Source organism: Mercenaria mercenaria, unplaced genomic scaffold (genome assembly GCF_021730395.1).
Source record: "Mercenaria mercenaria strain notata unplaced genomic scaffold, MADL_Memer_1 contig_4837, whole genome shotgun sequence".
In the NCBI taxonomy this organism is placed as follows: Eukaryota; Metazoa; Mollusca; class Bivalvia; order Venerida; family Veneridae; genus Mercenaria; species Mercenaria mercenaria.
Window position 1 is genome coordinate 38,695 of NW_026463097.1, and position 17,445 is coordinate 56,139.

The 17,445-nt window shown below is 33.5% G+C and overlaps 1 protein-coding gene across 1 annotated transcript; it reads left to right on the forward strand.

Moving 5' to 3' along the window:
* The first annotated feature begins 2,387 nt into the window (after positions 1-2,387).
* On the forward strand, positions 2,388-12,354 carry LOC128554213 (uncharacterized). Its single transcript, XM_053535460.1, has 3 exons — positions 2,388-2,555; positions 8,747-10,191; positions 10,769-12,354. The coding sequence occupies exons 2-3, from the start codon at positions 8,796-8,798 to the stop codon at positions 11,110-11,112; spliced, it is 1,740 nt and encodes a 579-aa protein (XP_053391435.1). The 5' UTR covers positions 2,388-2,555; positions 8,747-8,795; the 3' UTR covers positions 11,113-12,354.
* Positions 12,355-17,445: the final 5,091 nt, after the last annotated feature.

Genomic DNA, 17,445 nt, shown 5'->3' on the forward strand with positions numbered 1-17,445 from the left:
GGTAAGGTATAATTGGTTTTAACTGTTCTTAAAAAAGGGTCGTTCGAAAGCTCTACAGAGCTTATGTTCATTGTTTCACAAAGCGACGTTAGATAAAATTTACCTTTAACCGAATCCCCTTTTGATAAATATATGTTTTTTTAAATTAATTTCAAAATTGTGACACAATCAGCATTTAAACTTATAGAATTTAAAGGGTCAGCGGCGATGAAAATTTTATCAGAAACTGCTTCCAATATTTTGGTCTTTCGAGTGTTTAACACAAGTGGGGACATTGCCCATACAGTATATCACATAAAAATATCTCAGTATCTCCTCTGTTCCATATGATATGGATCCCGTTTTAAATTTTTGGATTACATTCCAACTGAACATCTAATTACGGATCACTTTTTTCGAATTTCAGTAGTTGAAAACAGCTAATAAATCACAATTACAGCTGCTTAGTAGACCTAGATCTATATTGTAAAATTATGTCACTCTGGCCAGGCTTTGGCTGAAGAACTTCAAGAAGTCTTAAGAGCATCCGCACACTAGGTGATTATTTTAAACTGGTTGTAATCTACTAGATCCATATTATATGTGGAAACAGATAAATAAGATAAACAAGTGACTGTCAATCAGAAAGATCTAGAATCTACAACATTTTATTTCAAAAGTGCAGATCTACTTACTTTCGATTTCGCAAGCTCCGCCATGTTGTCTCTTCAGGCGGCGAATGATGAAATTAAAACGTGCGAATCACGCTTTTCTCCAAAGGTGTAATTACACCGATAAACAGATATTTGCCTATGGGTATGTCAAGCAAGTTATTAGAGTCTTAAAATAACAAGAAGTTTTACTGAAGAATTATAGGATAGTTTTGAAATAAGCAACTCATTATTTGCACACCGCGGCCATGTTTTTTGTAGATTTTTAGACAAAAAGGTCATTTTCAGAGCGTGTAAATCTTATTATTTTGAGTAGCTATTCACAAATAACAATCCCATGCACAATATTTAACCCCTCTAGCAAGTTTTAAGACAATCTGATTCGTGAAAAAGATAACCTGTATGAAAAAAGGACCTGTTTTACAGCTGTAAAACGTCTGTAAAAGACCTGTATTTTGAAATTACAACTGTAAAAGACCTGTAAGTGGAAAACTGGTCAAAAATACAGTTAAAATTTTCAGGTGTAAAATATGAAGGTCTCAATTTACAGCTGTAAAAATTTTACTGTTGAAAGTTACAGCTGTAAAATGGTCATTTCTCAAAATTACAGCTGTAACATTTTTGGAAGGATACATGAGTATTGTCAGCCATCTTTAACGCATTTTGGCGGGATATAACTGAAATCCACACAGACATCACATCTTGTAAAATTTTGGAATTTAAAGCAGTATAGAGTAAGTACAGATGTTTAATTAACTATTATAGTTGTAAAAGGACATGTATAAATACATACATTAACTATTTACTCTATACTGGAAGCCGATAAGTTTAAAAGAAATAATTACAAGATTGTCATATGTTTTCATGACTGACAAAGAAAGTTTTATAAACAAGATCTGCATATGTTTTACTTTGTATCCTACTCTTGAATTTTGCTGTTGCTATACTGTAATCATACCACATATATATTTACGTACTAGATCATTTATTTTGCCATTTTCATAGTAATTGCTACCTTTATCTAGAGAATTGCAATTCATCCTAAAACTGTTTGCACCTCTACTTTCGTCCCTTAAAATAATGCCCTCTTTTTCAATACCTATATTATTTCTACAGCTGTAACTTTTGGGCATTTTTACAGCTGTAACTTTTTTCATTTTTACAGCTGTAACTTTTTTTACAGGTGTAGCTCATTTGCATATTTCGAACTGTTGTGCAGTCGTTTGACAGCTGTAAATTGAAATCTACAGCTGTAAAATCAATATTGTTATATAAAATCTACAGGTGTAAATTTGGAATAAGCATGACTGTTATTTTGAACAAAAATACAGGTCTTTTACAGCTGTAAAATTTCGTACAGGAAGTTACTGTGTTCTGCAAGTTTTTTCTGAAGCACCATAAAAGCCGGTCAAATACGTCAAATTGGGCATATTCAAATCAATATATTTAAATTTCAGGAATATAAAATCAAAATTAAATTATGTAAGTTACAAAAGCTATCTTTGAGAATTTAATATGCAAAATTTTGCAAATATCGGACAAAGAATAAGCATTTAGGCAGGTTTTGAAAAACATATATAAACCGTGGACCTGGTCACGACCGTGTGATAATCACGCTACACCTGGCGCCATTATATCTGATAAATCTTTTGAAGATTACTAAAATTTCTTCATTGGCGTGTCGTTGAAAGGATCATGAAAGGATATCAAATTATGTTTATCTGTCATCCACTTTTTGCAGTAGTTGTATTTTGACATAAACCAGTATGGTATCATTTACTTTTGAGCACGGTGAACATTTACAGTGAAATTAAAGTGCGCGACTACAATAGAAATTATTATATAAATGACAATTGTGTAATATTTACTAAGCTGCAGGATTAGGAGTACCAAAAACTGCATTAGGTAAATATAAAACATTTGTTTTCATCGTATCCCATAGTTTTTCAGATTTGCATATGAAACCGAATGTTTTATCACTCGCTAAACTAGCTTATAAATAACATTAAAAAGTGGAACATTTTAAAATTTACGACTGAAAAATCGAATCTCACATTTTTTAAAATGTCTCGTAAGTAGGATCCGAAATGTGCAATAATTGCGCAAGATTGTAACATTTTTATTGAGGACGATATTAGTTGTGGATTTAAGACAAGCAAATAGTCAAAACTTATTTACTCCGAAATTAAAACTACAATAATACAGTTGACTATAAGCGCAACACTGCTCGCTGATCTTCTTTTTCGATCTTTTACGACCCCCCCCCCCCCCCCCTCAACTCCCCCCATTTTTAGGCGTTGATTGCAAGTGTTACTTAGCGCAATCAGCAGTGAGTGTTGCACGCTACGAACCCGGGAGTGAACTCTACAGTCTGGTATTTTCGGATGATGCTGAGCCTAGGGAATATTGAAAACACTAATCTGAAATGCGCACTTTGAACAACCGTAGTTCGATGCTGACATATCTCACATACGTCACACAGTTGTGACGTCGTAGATATATGGTATAGTTTGTTCCATAGTTTTTGTAACACATCTATTCGAATAACACTTACCAAACCGGGAACGGCTGGTAATTCATACAGCAAAGGCAAAACAAAACTTGGATACCAAAAATAATGGCCTTGCAAAAAAAAAAAAAAAAAAAAAAAAAAAAAAAAAAAAAAAAAAACCGAGGCAGCTGAGGCAGAAAAAAAAATGACCGGGGCAGAGGAGGCAGAAAAATTAAAAATGACCGAGGCAAGTGCCTCGGTTGCCTCAGTACGGCCATGATTTTGCATATAACTTGTAATTTCTTGCAAGCGACGAAAATCGGGATCGATCCCTCTACGGCAACATGCGATATACCGAATGAGATATATACTGTCGAATTAAAAAAGATGTTCTTCCGGCACGTGCACTGAGCGTCTGACTTAGGATTTTTTGGAAGAATACTCTTTTTCCTTGTGCCTAATAAGCGTCCACATAATTTGTCCAAGCCACAACGTCTTGCACATCAGTACAAATATGGACAGTGTTGCTTTTATTCTAAAATCTACCTTTAAATTGATAGGGAATCGATCCTGCGCGAGCGAGGAAAGCAGACCTAGTAAATCGATATGGGGGCTATTAACATATTTTCAATATTCATATCATAATATATTAATAAACATATAATATATAATATATATAGTAAATATAACCAAAAAGGGTTAAGTGGCCAGAAGTTATAACAACATTATCGGGGACCCTCAAATGTTTTCGAAGGTTATGGGATGACTTGAAGTCGGATCGATTCCCGATTGAGGCAGTGCCGTTTTTCATTTTATTAACAAAGAATTAAACAAAGTTAACAGCGTGTCCAGTCATACTTATTTTGTTACCAATACATTTTCGTATAAAAAGATTTTGTTTCTTTTTTATCTTTTTTAAGAAAACCAGGCTTCACTAATACGTTTACTTTACATATATAATCTTTCAGAATTGCCCGTCGTTCATATGGCTGAAAAATTGTTGAGAAAGACGTTAAACCCGAACACACACAGAATTGCGAGGGTCGTGTGTTCGAATCCCACACCGGAAAGGTTTTTTTCCCAATTTTGTGACGATTTTTCCTTTTGAAACTGAACAGGATTTAATTGCAAACAATACTATCTAGAGTTTCGATCACGAAAATGAATATATAGTAAAACATTTCAAAGGTAGGAGAATGAAAACTGAAGCAACAGCTGAATTCACCGCAATACTTACGTCGTCTCATTATGATAAACATTTATGTTAAGTAATTTCAAAATCCCTTGATGAATGCTTAAGTTACGAACCGGACACGAAACAGACCCTATTAACGTTTCACTTTTAAGTGTGACCTTGACCTTGGAGCTAGCGGTGTGGGTCTTACGCATGAAACGTCGTCTCATTAAGTTAAATATTTACACTAAGCTATTTCAAAATCCCTTCATTGATGGCAGAGTAACAGCCCGGACAAGAATCTACAAAGTTACGGTCGGACGGACAGACAGTGCGATTTCAATATGCCCACCTTTGGGGGGCATAAAAATCAAAGAAGTTACTGTAGTGTAAATAAAAAGTTATTTGCTCAAACTTCGTTTATAGATGTAAAGGATTTATTGATAAATAAATAAAAACTTAAAATTATCAATGTTTTTGTTAAAATTCACGAAATAGATACAGTATATGCTTAATAACTAAATAATAACAAAATATATTAAGCCGCATTAGCTCTAGTGGGTTCAATTTGTGCACTAGTCAGTAGTGTACATGTATTTACAACTATGCTTTGCACGGAATGTCACGGGTCAGTGGAGTAGGTAGACTGGCTGTACTCATCACTATAACCCGGCGCTGAGTTAACAAACTGTAGGGAATCTAAAGTGGTAGTATATTTATGGCATGTATAGCATCGATACAAGCGAAGCCGTCTTTCCTGGGAAGAACCAGGACGTATCTCTTAAGTTAGGTTAGAGACACTCAGGGCATCTCAGAAATTTCTAGTGCCTGGACCGGGATTTTAACCCGATTGTCAGTCAAGCGTGTTACCACGTGTAGACCATCGGCCCACCGGCATAACATGTTGGTTAACTAAGAATCACTAAACTTCAAAAGAACATTTATTAAAAGCCCACAATCTGAATGTTTGTGGTATTTACACGTTGTGAATTGTTCTTTTTTTAAGCTTTATGACAAATCCGGTAAAGAATTGTAGCATTTTCATTGGAAATAATATGTCTTATTACTTAAAAATGTTTGTCCCCCACGCTTCTTTTATGTCACAAAACACTACAGCTGTTATACGCTAGCTCTGTCGTTGGTTCATTAACCGCTGGGTCAGTTTGTCGTGTTTACAATTCTAAAGAAAGAAGAAAGTCAAGCGTTTTATATGAACATTTATTCTGTGCAATTTAACATACATGTGACAAGGGACTGTTACGTTGTGATCACTCTATTGATTGTTACATGTTTGGTTTTACTTGGCTGGAAAAGCCCTCAAGATTTGTTTAAAGTTACACAAATTTGCCTAATAAAATAGTATATCATGCTGGGGAATTGTTCAAAACAGGTGAGCTTAGATACAGTCAGCAAATCGTTTCGGTTTTAAGATACTTACACTATAATGTCTAAAATGCGTGAAAGATAATTGAACTAGAAATTTATCTTATATCTGAACAATTAGGTGTACAACAAAAGAAGCAAAACAATTACATACCGGTAAACAAGATTTGATAAAATATTTAAAGTATGACGCTCATATATTTTCTGATTTAATAATTTGGATGTCATTCTAAATATCCTGAACTGTGCGCCCATGAATGTGTTGACATTAAGATCTTTTTACTGGCATTTTATTTTTATGTGTTCGTGATATGTAATTTTGCTTTTTATATTTTCATAAAGACATCCCTTCTGGATTAACAAAAACATTAAATCCGGCTCATCATATAGTCCAATTTTAGTTTTCATTATGCTGCATCTACAAGATAAATCAATCGATGGAAAAAAATACAGATCAAGTATACTTCCTTTTCGAATCCTCCGGAATTTCATCTTTGGTACGGTTTATATTGATTTTCCATTGCAGATTAACTTACAATTAATGATATAAAGTTGTATATTTCAAATTGACATACAGTAAAAAGCATTATACAGCTCTTGACGCATTACACTTTTAAAATACCAAAGATTGATTAGGTTTTATAATTAAGTAACATATAAATAATTATATTAATTTACTATTTTTTTCAAGTAAAACTCCAAGTTTCTAAGTTTTTATTAATAACTCCTCAGTATGTATATAACATAAACATGAGATCATATTCAAATCATAATAAAGAAACATGATCAGTAGAGGACAACTCTTATTCAAAAACGTTAAAGAAGGAATCGGCGTTTAAGTTTCATCTAAGGAATTTGTATACATATATGACTTTTATTCAGAATCTTAATACAGTAATTCATTACTTATCGTTACTTTGACACATCAAATCCGGTATTTGAGTACGATTTTAGTGCATCGTAACCTAGTCTATAATTAGAAATTTTAATTTCTTCACTCTGTAGCTAGGTTTTTGATTGGTCAGATTAATTACACGCGCTTCTATGTAGTACTGGATATCCATAAATATGTTACTAGGTCATACATATGCGCTATTGTGTCATAATCATTAAACTGATATTATAAATTGTAGAAAAAAAAACTATTAAATTAATCACTGACGTCAATACATTCTTGCCAAATGAGGCTGTTCTTTCATTATTCTACAATTATTTTTAGAAGCAAATATATTACGTTATAACCTTGTTTGATGGGCCTTGAAAAATTGTTCCTTTTACATTACATGAAAGAGAATCGCGTAATTTGTCTACGCTTAACCGAGAAAATATTTCATTTACGTTTGATAAAAAACTGATAAATGAATAATTTACTTTGACGTTCAAAATTGTCAGACACCATTTTGATAACTTATAAGGTCAAACGGTAAATGTCCTTTTCATGTGAGCTGCGTAAGCTCTTTTGTCCCTCTTGTTTATTACGTATAAATAAGTACAAATAAAATACTACATTTACAATAGAAGCATTAAATCACATATTTTACTTTTATGTATGTAAGACTGTCGAAAAATATGATGAACATTGAGATTTAAGTTGCACAAGTAAGATATGAGTATGACATTTTTCCCCCTATATTTATTGGGAATGCTGCTTCCCCATAATATACATTTAACTACTCTTCAATATAAAGTGAAAGTATCGTTGGACTGAAAGTTAAGGTTCTTCTCTTTGTTCAAAGAAAGTTATTTTCAAAAATTACACTACACAAAAGGGCGCTTGGAAAGGTTTGATAAATTTTATTTGTCTCACTTTAAAAAAACAGTTTTGTTACATATTAGGCAGTGCTATCTTAAACAAGATATGCGTGTGCATCATGCATTATACTTATATATAAGATATGTATTATAAAATAAATAAGTTAAATAATACTTTTACTCAAGGCATCTCTAAAATTGCAGTAAAGTACATCATAAACTCTTACTATTAACACCATCTGTAAACAGCCAGTTTTATGGCAGAGACGATGCACGTGAGTTGTCTATATAATTAAGAGTTTTGCATCTCTTTTGCCAGAGGTTTTGTCTTTTTTTAATATGTGTTATACATTTACACGGGAAACAAAACTGTCGGTGTTAACACTTCTGGCAAAGATTGTGGCTAAAACTACTAATAGTATGTGGTTCCGAAGTTCATTGAATGTCGTAATATTTAATTAACGGAGCCATATTTATTACACAACTTGAATGTTTTGAACATAAATACTTGCTTGTTTATTTTGTCCGGTACTTCTTCTTTCATACAGCAATTCAGTCATTAAACGAAGGGTAGATTAACTTAACCAATGTTACATAATTATATACATATAAAAGCAGACTGGTTATACGCAAGCCGTTGAAATCATCCCTAAATATATCAAAAAAGATCGAATAACTTCAACTCTACCAATACGAACAGGATCAAACTCGCGGCCACTGGATGGATTGTCAACTGCACAAATTGCATGATCACTATTATGAAATTTCTTGGTTGAAACAGTTCATTTTTTACATTACATTGAAAGCGATTTATGAAGTACTATATTTGACAGACGCACATACATTATTCACGCAAATTTAAACATGATCCTGTATTTTTACAAAATATTTAAACCTGTAAAACCTTTACATTAAGTAATAATTTTATGTGTGTCATCATATTTCAAACGATTACTAGTACCCTGCATCAAAGCTTACTCTTACATTGTTAATGTTTGTGAGTTTTCCGTATTATTACTTCCATGTGAAACCAGGGGAAAACACATAAATGTACAGAAAAGGCAAAAGTAGCAGATAAATGAATATTTATAAAAAATATGTAAATCTGTATTAACAGCTTTATAGTGAATAAATAACCGCCAAAGGTTACAAATGTACCCTGCACAAGTTTTTGATATTTTCATAATAGTAAAATGTCCGGTATGTTTCCAATGATCAATTCTATATGAAAATTCCTTTAGACATTTACTAAATGTGAATGAAACTTTTCTATAGAGTGATTCATTTGTTTCTTAGGCTGTCTTGCGGAATAAGGTTTTCTAACAAACGACGCCAGAAGTTACATATGAATCCACAAATGCTTTCACAGAGGAATATGAGTGGAAAACAGCTTAGCTATGTGCACACCCCTACTAATTACTCTTACAGTTATCTAACTGTCCCAGAGCGTATGCAACAATTAGCAAGAGAAACTCCTGATAAAGACGTTTACGTGTTCCTGTATCCATCTGGCAGAAGGGATTCAATATCGGTTGGCACACTATTTGAAAAGTCGAAAGCTCTTGCAAAGTCTTTGATTCAACTTGGACTCAAGAAGGGTGACGTCGTTGCTACATGTCTGCCAAATGACAAGGACGCTCTTATTTCAACATTTGGTGTCATCTTTGCCGGAGGTATCATTACACATCTGTTATTGAGGGACGAAGATGGTACTGATTTACAAAACAAGCTTCGTCAAATCGGTGTTAAATATCTAGTCCTTAATCCTGGAGTTAATGAAGAACAGCTCAGAGCGTGCATGAACTTTGTCGATGAAATTGACCAAAGCGGATGCGCTCGGAGTATAAAAGTCCCGTCGTTAAAAATGGTAATTACAACTTCGGAAGTAAAGGGAATGAGTTTATTGCTGTTAGATGATCTTTTAACTGGGATGCAAAATGATGATGTGATACTACCTAGACTCGATCCGGAAGAAAATATTGTTCTATTCTCTACATCAGGGTCGACCGGTGATTGTAAGTTTATTCCACATACACACCATGGGGTGATGATAATTGGACACCAAGCGAAAGAATCTATCGGTTACAAAACACAAGACGTTCTGTACAGCGAAAGGCGTATAGCATGGCTAGGGGGATTTCCTTTCATGCTTCTACATGATTGTCCTAAGGTTGTGACGTTAACACATCCTATTGCAAACTTAAGTGAACATTGCAGATTTACGTACAGTGCTTTGCTGAATGAAAAATGCACCATTGCATGCGTGTTACCTGCAACAGTAGTGGGTCTCCTTGATATGTACCAAAGCATGTCAGATCGTCAAATTTTAAAAAGCATTCATATTACTGGTCTTACACTTGCATCCAATGTTATGAATGCAATAGGTGTTATTACAGAAAGGGTAACAAATTGCTACGGTATGTCAGAAGGCGGTGTTATCACCTCTAATCACGTGAGCGAGAAGAATACCTATTTGGAGTTCAGCACTGGTAAACCAGTTGCTGGCGTTGAAATAAAAGTAGTCGATACGGATGAATTTATCGTTGAAAGGGAGCAGACTGGTATGATTTTAGCACGGTCACCGTCTATGGCCAAGAGTTACTACATCGACGGTAATACAACATTGCCAGCACAAGCGACAAGCGGATGGGTAGACACTAAAGATATCGGTTATGTTACTGAAGATGGTGAGCTTGTGGTAGCTGGCAGACAGTCGGATACAATAGGTGTTTTATACACCGGTAAGCTATATATTCGTTTTTTAATTTTGTAGGTAAATTAGATTCCTCATTTAGTTATGCACAATAACTGCATTCAGGCATATGATAATTATTTTTATTTAAGTTACTAAAGACAACAGCTTTTTACAGCTGTATGCTTGCTTCCTTCATTGAGGTTGAAGCGAGTACACACACACACGCACACGCACGCACGCAAGCACGCACGGACGCAGACACGCACATACACACACACACACACATATATATGCGCACGCGCACGCGTACGCACACGCACACGCACACACACACACACACACACACACGCAGAGAGAAAGAAAGAGATGTCAATTTATTGATTTTTTATAAATTGATGCAACGCAACCGCTTAATATATAAATCACTCAAAATTAAAGTTGAATTCTATACAGAAAGTGATAAGGTAATTTTTGCGAATGTGTACACAAACAAAAAATAAAATAAAAATTGTTTCCTCGAAAAAGCTTTAAACATAAGTCTGAACGTGACAGTAATAAACACCAGCAAAGTTTAACCTGTTTTAACTACATGTTGTTCATGATGTTGTTATAATATCTCATAGGAGGAAGATACATGCGTGGGCTGATAACCTATCTTGAGGCGTTGTTAAAAGATCATCCTAGCGTCCTCGATGTGGTTGCTGTAACGGTACCAGATGATGTCTTTGTCGAAATAGTTTGCGCTTGTGTTATCCCATTACCTGGCAAGAAATTGACGACAAGCGAACTCGAGAAAATCTATAAGTCTAAAATCGTCCCTGGTGCTGACGATTGGGAGGGTTTTGAGAGGATTATGTTGTTTCAGACCTTTCCAAAATTATATACAGGAAAACCAGACAAACGGGCCTTGAGGGAAGAGGTCATGCGCAGAAAGAATGAAGAGCCAAAGAAATCAATTTTTGTCTGAGCCTTTAAATGAAGCTAATTATTTAAATTCCTTTGTTTAAAGACAAGAAATATGTAGTTCTTTCTATGTATTAATTTATCATTATGATAATCTACTTTATTATTCATAAATTTGGTACAAACTGAAAAGGACTTATCCAAATTCCAATTTCGGATTTTTGCTGCCTCTTTTCTAAAATTGTATTAATTTAAAACTGAAATTCTGGAAAAAACTCATTATCAGCTGTTGAATTTTATTTAATGTACACTTCTAACAAACGCCTTTGCTGTTTGGCTGCATATGTCTTGTTGCGGATCTTTGATTTTTCCATTTGTATTTTTTAAATAAGTCAAAAAGATGCATATTTTTCGGCGAACGCCGTCTATGAACGAATTCGTTACCTATGCCACGTGACATCAGTTTGCAAATCAAACTACTTGATAACGCATTATAGATAATTTATCAAAATGGAAGATTTATGCAACACTCTGCCTGATTGGACGAGAGTGTCAATTTCTTTCACTCTGTTGATTGTGCTACGCTGAGTGAAATGTAGACAAAGCGTTTAACCTAAACGACGCTGTTCACAGTTTTAAAGCTAATTTTGGCTCAGTATTTTTAGCAAGAATATTGATATATCTCAAAATGATAAGTAAGTTTAATAAATATGATAAAATCCTGTTTAAATACCAACATATATCAAATTAAAGAAAGAGCTGAATACGGCCTGCGTATCACATGAATAAGGGTGTGATAAGAGTCTTTTATGTAGAGAAGTCCTTTTTAAAAGATTTTCCTTGTTACAATTGTCGTCTGTATATGAAAAGGTTTCTTGCTTTTGTGACTTATTCAGATTGCATATTAAAATGAGTACTTGTTTGCTTTGATATATTTGTTATAAACGATTTAACTGATTTATTATATATGAATATTTTTCTTTAGTATGGTATGCAAATATTGAACTCACTTGCATTTTTGAAATCTGTTTTATTATATATATGCTATATAATGAGTGAATCTCATTACACTGAAATGAAGGTACGCTGTATACAGTTTATCTATGTGATATGACTACGGTCAAACTTTGCTTATGAAACAGAAATATTGAAATAATTACAATTGTATGTTTTGCTTGACCTTCACTTTTTTATAGGTGTGGCGTCATTGTCCAAAGATTCATGAATAGCGAATATGCATTTGTTAAAGCGGGATCAGTTGGCCTATTTTAGAAATAAATAAAAATAATAAATAGAAAAATCCTTTAATTGATTTTTTCTCATGTATTCTAATCAAACTTGATTTGTAGCATCTTTATTAGGCCCGCAGCCAACTTTGTTCAGCTGGGACATTTGACCCCTTTTAGGGGCTGCTAGAGCTAAAACTAGAAATGCCTTTATACAACGTCTCATGAACAGCTTGGTGGATCTTTGTCATACTTGGTCAAAAGTATCATTATAAGGTCCTCTTCCAAATTTATTTATATAGGAACTTGGGCCCTATTAGGGACCACTATAGCTAAAAGTAGATATGCCTTTCTTCGCATTAACCACTAAAATGTAATGGATCTTTATCAAACTCGATGTGTAACAATATCGTAAGATCTCCTGCTATTTTGTTACAAATGGGGATAGGGATCAATTTAGCTAAAAATATAAACACGTTTAATGACCTCTTCTCATGAACCGCTTCATGAATCTTCATCAAACTACTGCTGTAATTATTCGTCTAAGGATAAACGAAACAAAATTGCAACCCTACGAAACTTTTGCGAAAAATTAAAAGAGAACCATTTAAATTTTTAAAGTGCGGTGTTTAGTTTTGCAATTTGAAAAATGTTAGATGAAAGATGAATGTTAGATGAAAAATTCATAAACTTCTTTCCTTATTACAATTCGCCGACCATCATTTTTAAAGATATTTCTTGTTCAAATGTGTTTCCGTGGTTAATTCAGAGAAATGTTAGGAATCTTTATTTAGTTGGACATACCTGAAGTGTTCAAATTTTATGCTTAAAGGTAAACACAATGAAGTGGTTCATAATCAAAAGAGTAAGACAACAGAGAGGCCATCATTCATTTTCTTTCAATTTGCTGCTTAGATTATATGCCAGTGCACATTTTCATAGATTAATTTTCACATGGAAAAATTGCTTCATCGCACACTAATATTGTTCCTGTGATATATTTTAAAGCATGTTAGCATAATTCAAGCCAATTTCTTCGAGGAGTTAAAGTAAAGAAAATTAAAGGGATTTTGAAACCTTGCACAAAATTCTAATTTAAGAAAATAGGAACGGGTTAAACATTTTCGTAACGACAATAATAGAATGAAATCTAAAAGCAGACCATAGCCCATGAATTAGTACTATTTAAAGCCTTTTCCCATATATGATTCCGCTTGAATGGTTCTATTCCGCACATATCTTTAATTTTGTTTTAAGTTTTCCGGTTTTATGTACTTTCGTAAAATATCTTTTCAAGTGCGTTCCGTCAAGATTACTTGACCTGCGCGGATCAGCGTGTTTATCATATTGGTATGCTGGATTGATAAGATTCCACTCAGCAATCCGGTTACGTTCATTTTTCACAGTTTTAAAAAAGTTGATTTGTTGTTTGACCCCTGTCCTGTTTTGTCGTGCCCGTACTGATGTTTTGATTTATGTATCTGTACAAACGTATACTTTGGTTTCGACAATGTGTTCCTGTGGTTACTGTTCTGTGTATAAGGGATTCATTTACACTTAAGGAATTTGATTGTGGTTAAAGAGTGAGGTTTATCGCGAATAAACTTTTGCCAACAACTGTTCCAGGGTAGCGGTGTTACTTCTTTATGTATGTTTAAGTCTGTTTGTTTATTCTTCATAATAACTGGATTAGACTGTGTAATTGTGTGAATGTGCTAAGTTCTCCTGTAATGGTATGATGTTACACTTACCAATATTTCTTTATTGAGCGCTGCATTTGCGCCTGTGTGCATTTAATGTGACTTTTCATATTGGACATTTGTTTGCTTTTTTTAATAGTTATAGTAGAGTGCCAATTTCGAAAGATCTAGACAGGCGGGAGAAAAGTACCAAATTCTGTACAACGGTAGCTTGGGACAATATACATGTATAACTTTTGACTGTAAGGGCCAAAGTCACAGCTCTTTGGAATTCTACTTTTAGAACATTCAAAATGGCCGCCATTAAAACAAATAGCTTATTTAGTAAAAGTTAGTCTTTATCGTATTATCGATAAATATTTATGTGGAAACTGATCCATGCCTACTCTTAGGGTCAAGTGATGCATTTGCATAAAGTAAGGTCATGCCAGATAACGGTCTGTCTGTACATTAGTCCGTACGTACGTTAAAATGTCTTCTTTTTAAAAATCATACGCTTTTACGTACATACATCATAAGCCCTGTAATGTGCTTGATTTCCATTGATCTAGAGGTGGTAAATATGTGTAACGACTAAAGTGTTGTAGAACATATGTTCCTTTTTGTTTCGCTCGTTCTTCCGTCCGTCCGTCCGCTCGTCTGTCTGTCGCAAAATCGTGTCCGCTCTGTATTTCTAGTCATAATGAGACCACATGTGAAACGCAACATCAGTTTTATATTACTGTTGTACATTGTAGATCAAATGATATAAAGGCAGCATTTCATGTCCGCTAATAATTTGGTACAAATGTTAGCCCTCAGATAACATGCAGATGGCGATTCCATTCATCTTTCTATTGAAATAAAGCTATATTGGGAGATATGGTTCATTTTCATTTATGTTTCTTTTGCATCATATACATGTATCATATAATAAGCTTTGTTCTTTTGTTTTTGGTAGTTTTAGCATTGCATTTACACAACTCTAGGTCATATGGCGACTAAATAAGCTTTGTGATATGCTTTGTAATTTCAATAATAGAACACATATAACATATATTTATATAAAATATCTGTATTAAAATAGTTTTATTTTAATATAGCTAAGTATCAATATGGTCATAATTATATACATGTATCTTGAAAAGCTTTATTGTAATGGAAAGTTAAAGTGTTTATATAATGATTATGTCTTTATTTACTGGTTTCTTGTTATAATTTATCATTTAGAATTGTTTACATGCTTTATATGCACCCTTACTTCATCTTTTGCATGAACAAATAGTTACTTCAAAACAATTTTAAAATTACTTGCAATTGAAAGCTTTTACCACACAGGACATTTTCCCTGTTCAAATCATCAAACCAACGTCTTCTGGTGTGATACTATTCATGTTTATCCTGGTCACATATCTGGAACATTTTTGTTGGGATAAGTCACTCGTCAAGAAACTATAGGTAAGGGAAGCGGTTGTTTAGAACTTAAGGTGTCGGCCGCTCAACCCGGGGTTTGATACCCACTTGAACCATGACCAAGCCTTCTCAAATGACACCAGTACTCGATTTTACAGGACATGGACTCGCGTGTGGTTCAGATAAGCTTCTAGTTTTCATCACAATTGAGCTTAAAAATAAATTAGTATAAACTAAAAAGCTATAGTTATTCATATAGACAAGAGGTGGAATAGATGTATGCACATGCATTTTGTGAACATAATGAGATCATTCTTATTTATTTTTATTTTAAAAAGCCTCTTCTTTTATATAGACATTCTCTTCTGCAAAGTGATTAAAAGCCAAAAGGAGATAGATTTAGAATGCTGACATTTATCACTAAAAACTCCCACATAATCATGCTATTTATGACAACTCCTTTGAACTTGTTATGCATAAACTTGTAGTAATATTGTAAGGCCGCACCAAATTAAAAAGTTGTTCATCGGATTTGCCGCTCGTATATTTGCAGAAACACAAAAAAAAAACATTTATTTTTTTGTTTTTGGCTTGCGCTCGCCCCATTGAAAAAAATCAATCCAAAATTTTTTTGTTGCGCTACTTTTTACGGACGTAAAAGTGTATAAATGCTTATACTTACAGTTCCAGATTGTTCTCAAGTGGATTTAAATCAAAATAAATACATACTACGCACACATCGTCTATAATAAATCATAATACTTATATTTAGTTGCATTAAAGTTATTTACCCTTTATGCAGTTACGCCATTTTCTTCAAATCATACTACAAAAATCGATTTATTTCATTGAAAACTGGATGAAGAAAAACATGCTAATTTGTTTGATAACATCAATCTACATTATTTTGGTAAGGGTAAATACTTATTGATGCATGTCACTTATCTGTTTTCTGTTTTTTCCTGTCCAAATGATCAGCATTTGTATACGAAAGTTGGTGGGGTAAGGAATTTACATTACGAGTTGTTTTCAGGACAGTTTTGATTTTCAAATTTTCCAATCATTTAGTAGACTAATGTTAATGCACGTTAATCTCCATTTCAGACTTTAATTGAGACTTTGTTTCAACAAATTTAATATGTTATGAAAGTTAGAAAAAGAGCTGTACATAAGACATCATGCTCGACTTTTTTAAATCAGAGCTTTGCCAGTAAAGGGGCATAATAGTCAGAAGCTATTAAAGTACAGAGCTATTGGTCATTATATAATATTCTATGTTAAAAAGGGACATAACTCTGTCTAGATTCAGATCTAAGAGTATTGTTTCTCCTGGTGTAGACTTTGACAGTAAATAACTGTTCTAAGTTTCAAATCAGAAGCCTTAATAGATCTAGCAACACTCACATAGGTATTTGATGTATCAAAAACTTTGTAAAGTCAGCTAAGAATGCTGCATTTTCATAGCAGTAAATATTCGATTCGATATTTGATTACAGTGTACTGTATGACAATGTTATTACCTTTTTTCACGAGTTCGCTTTGTTGTGCGTCTGCGGCTTTGATTTTCTCAATCCCTGGGGACTTACTTTTTAATTTAAAAGGGCTATACATTCTATTTTAAGGTTTTTATTAGTCAGTCGAGAGCCAAATGAAGACAAAATATTTCTTCGCTCTTCGCTCGCTCCTGAATTTCTCAAAAACCAAAATAAATATTTAAATTATTTTTTCGCTCGCCGCCTCAAATTTTTCAGAAAAAAAATCCGATGAACAACTTATCAATTTGGTGTGGCCTAATATAAGAACTGCGTGAGCATTACTAATACTGTCTTACATATATGCACAAAATGGTTCTAGCGATGTCAAAGTTCAAAAATAATTCAGAAGTATCAGTTTTCTGTGACTTTAAAAAGCTTGCTATTTTTACGTAGACATTCTCGTCTGTATGATGATAAAAAGCCTATAGGAGATATAGATTGCTTATTCTCAAACATTTATCACTAAAAGCTCCCATATGATTATGCTACTTATGACAACTCTGTTCAACTTGTTATGCATAAACTTGTTTGTTTGTTTGTTTTT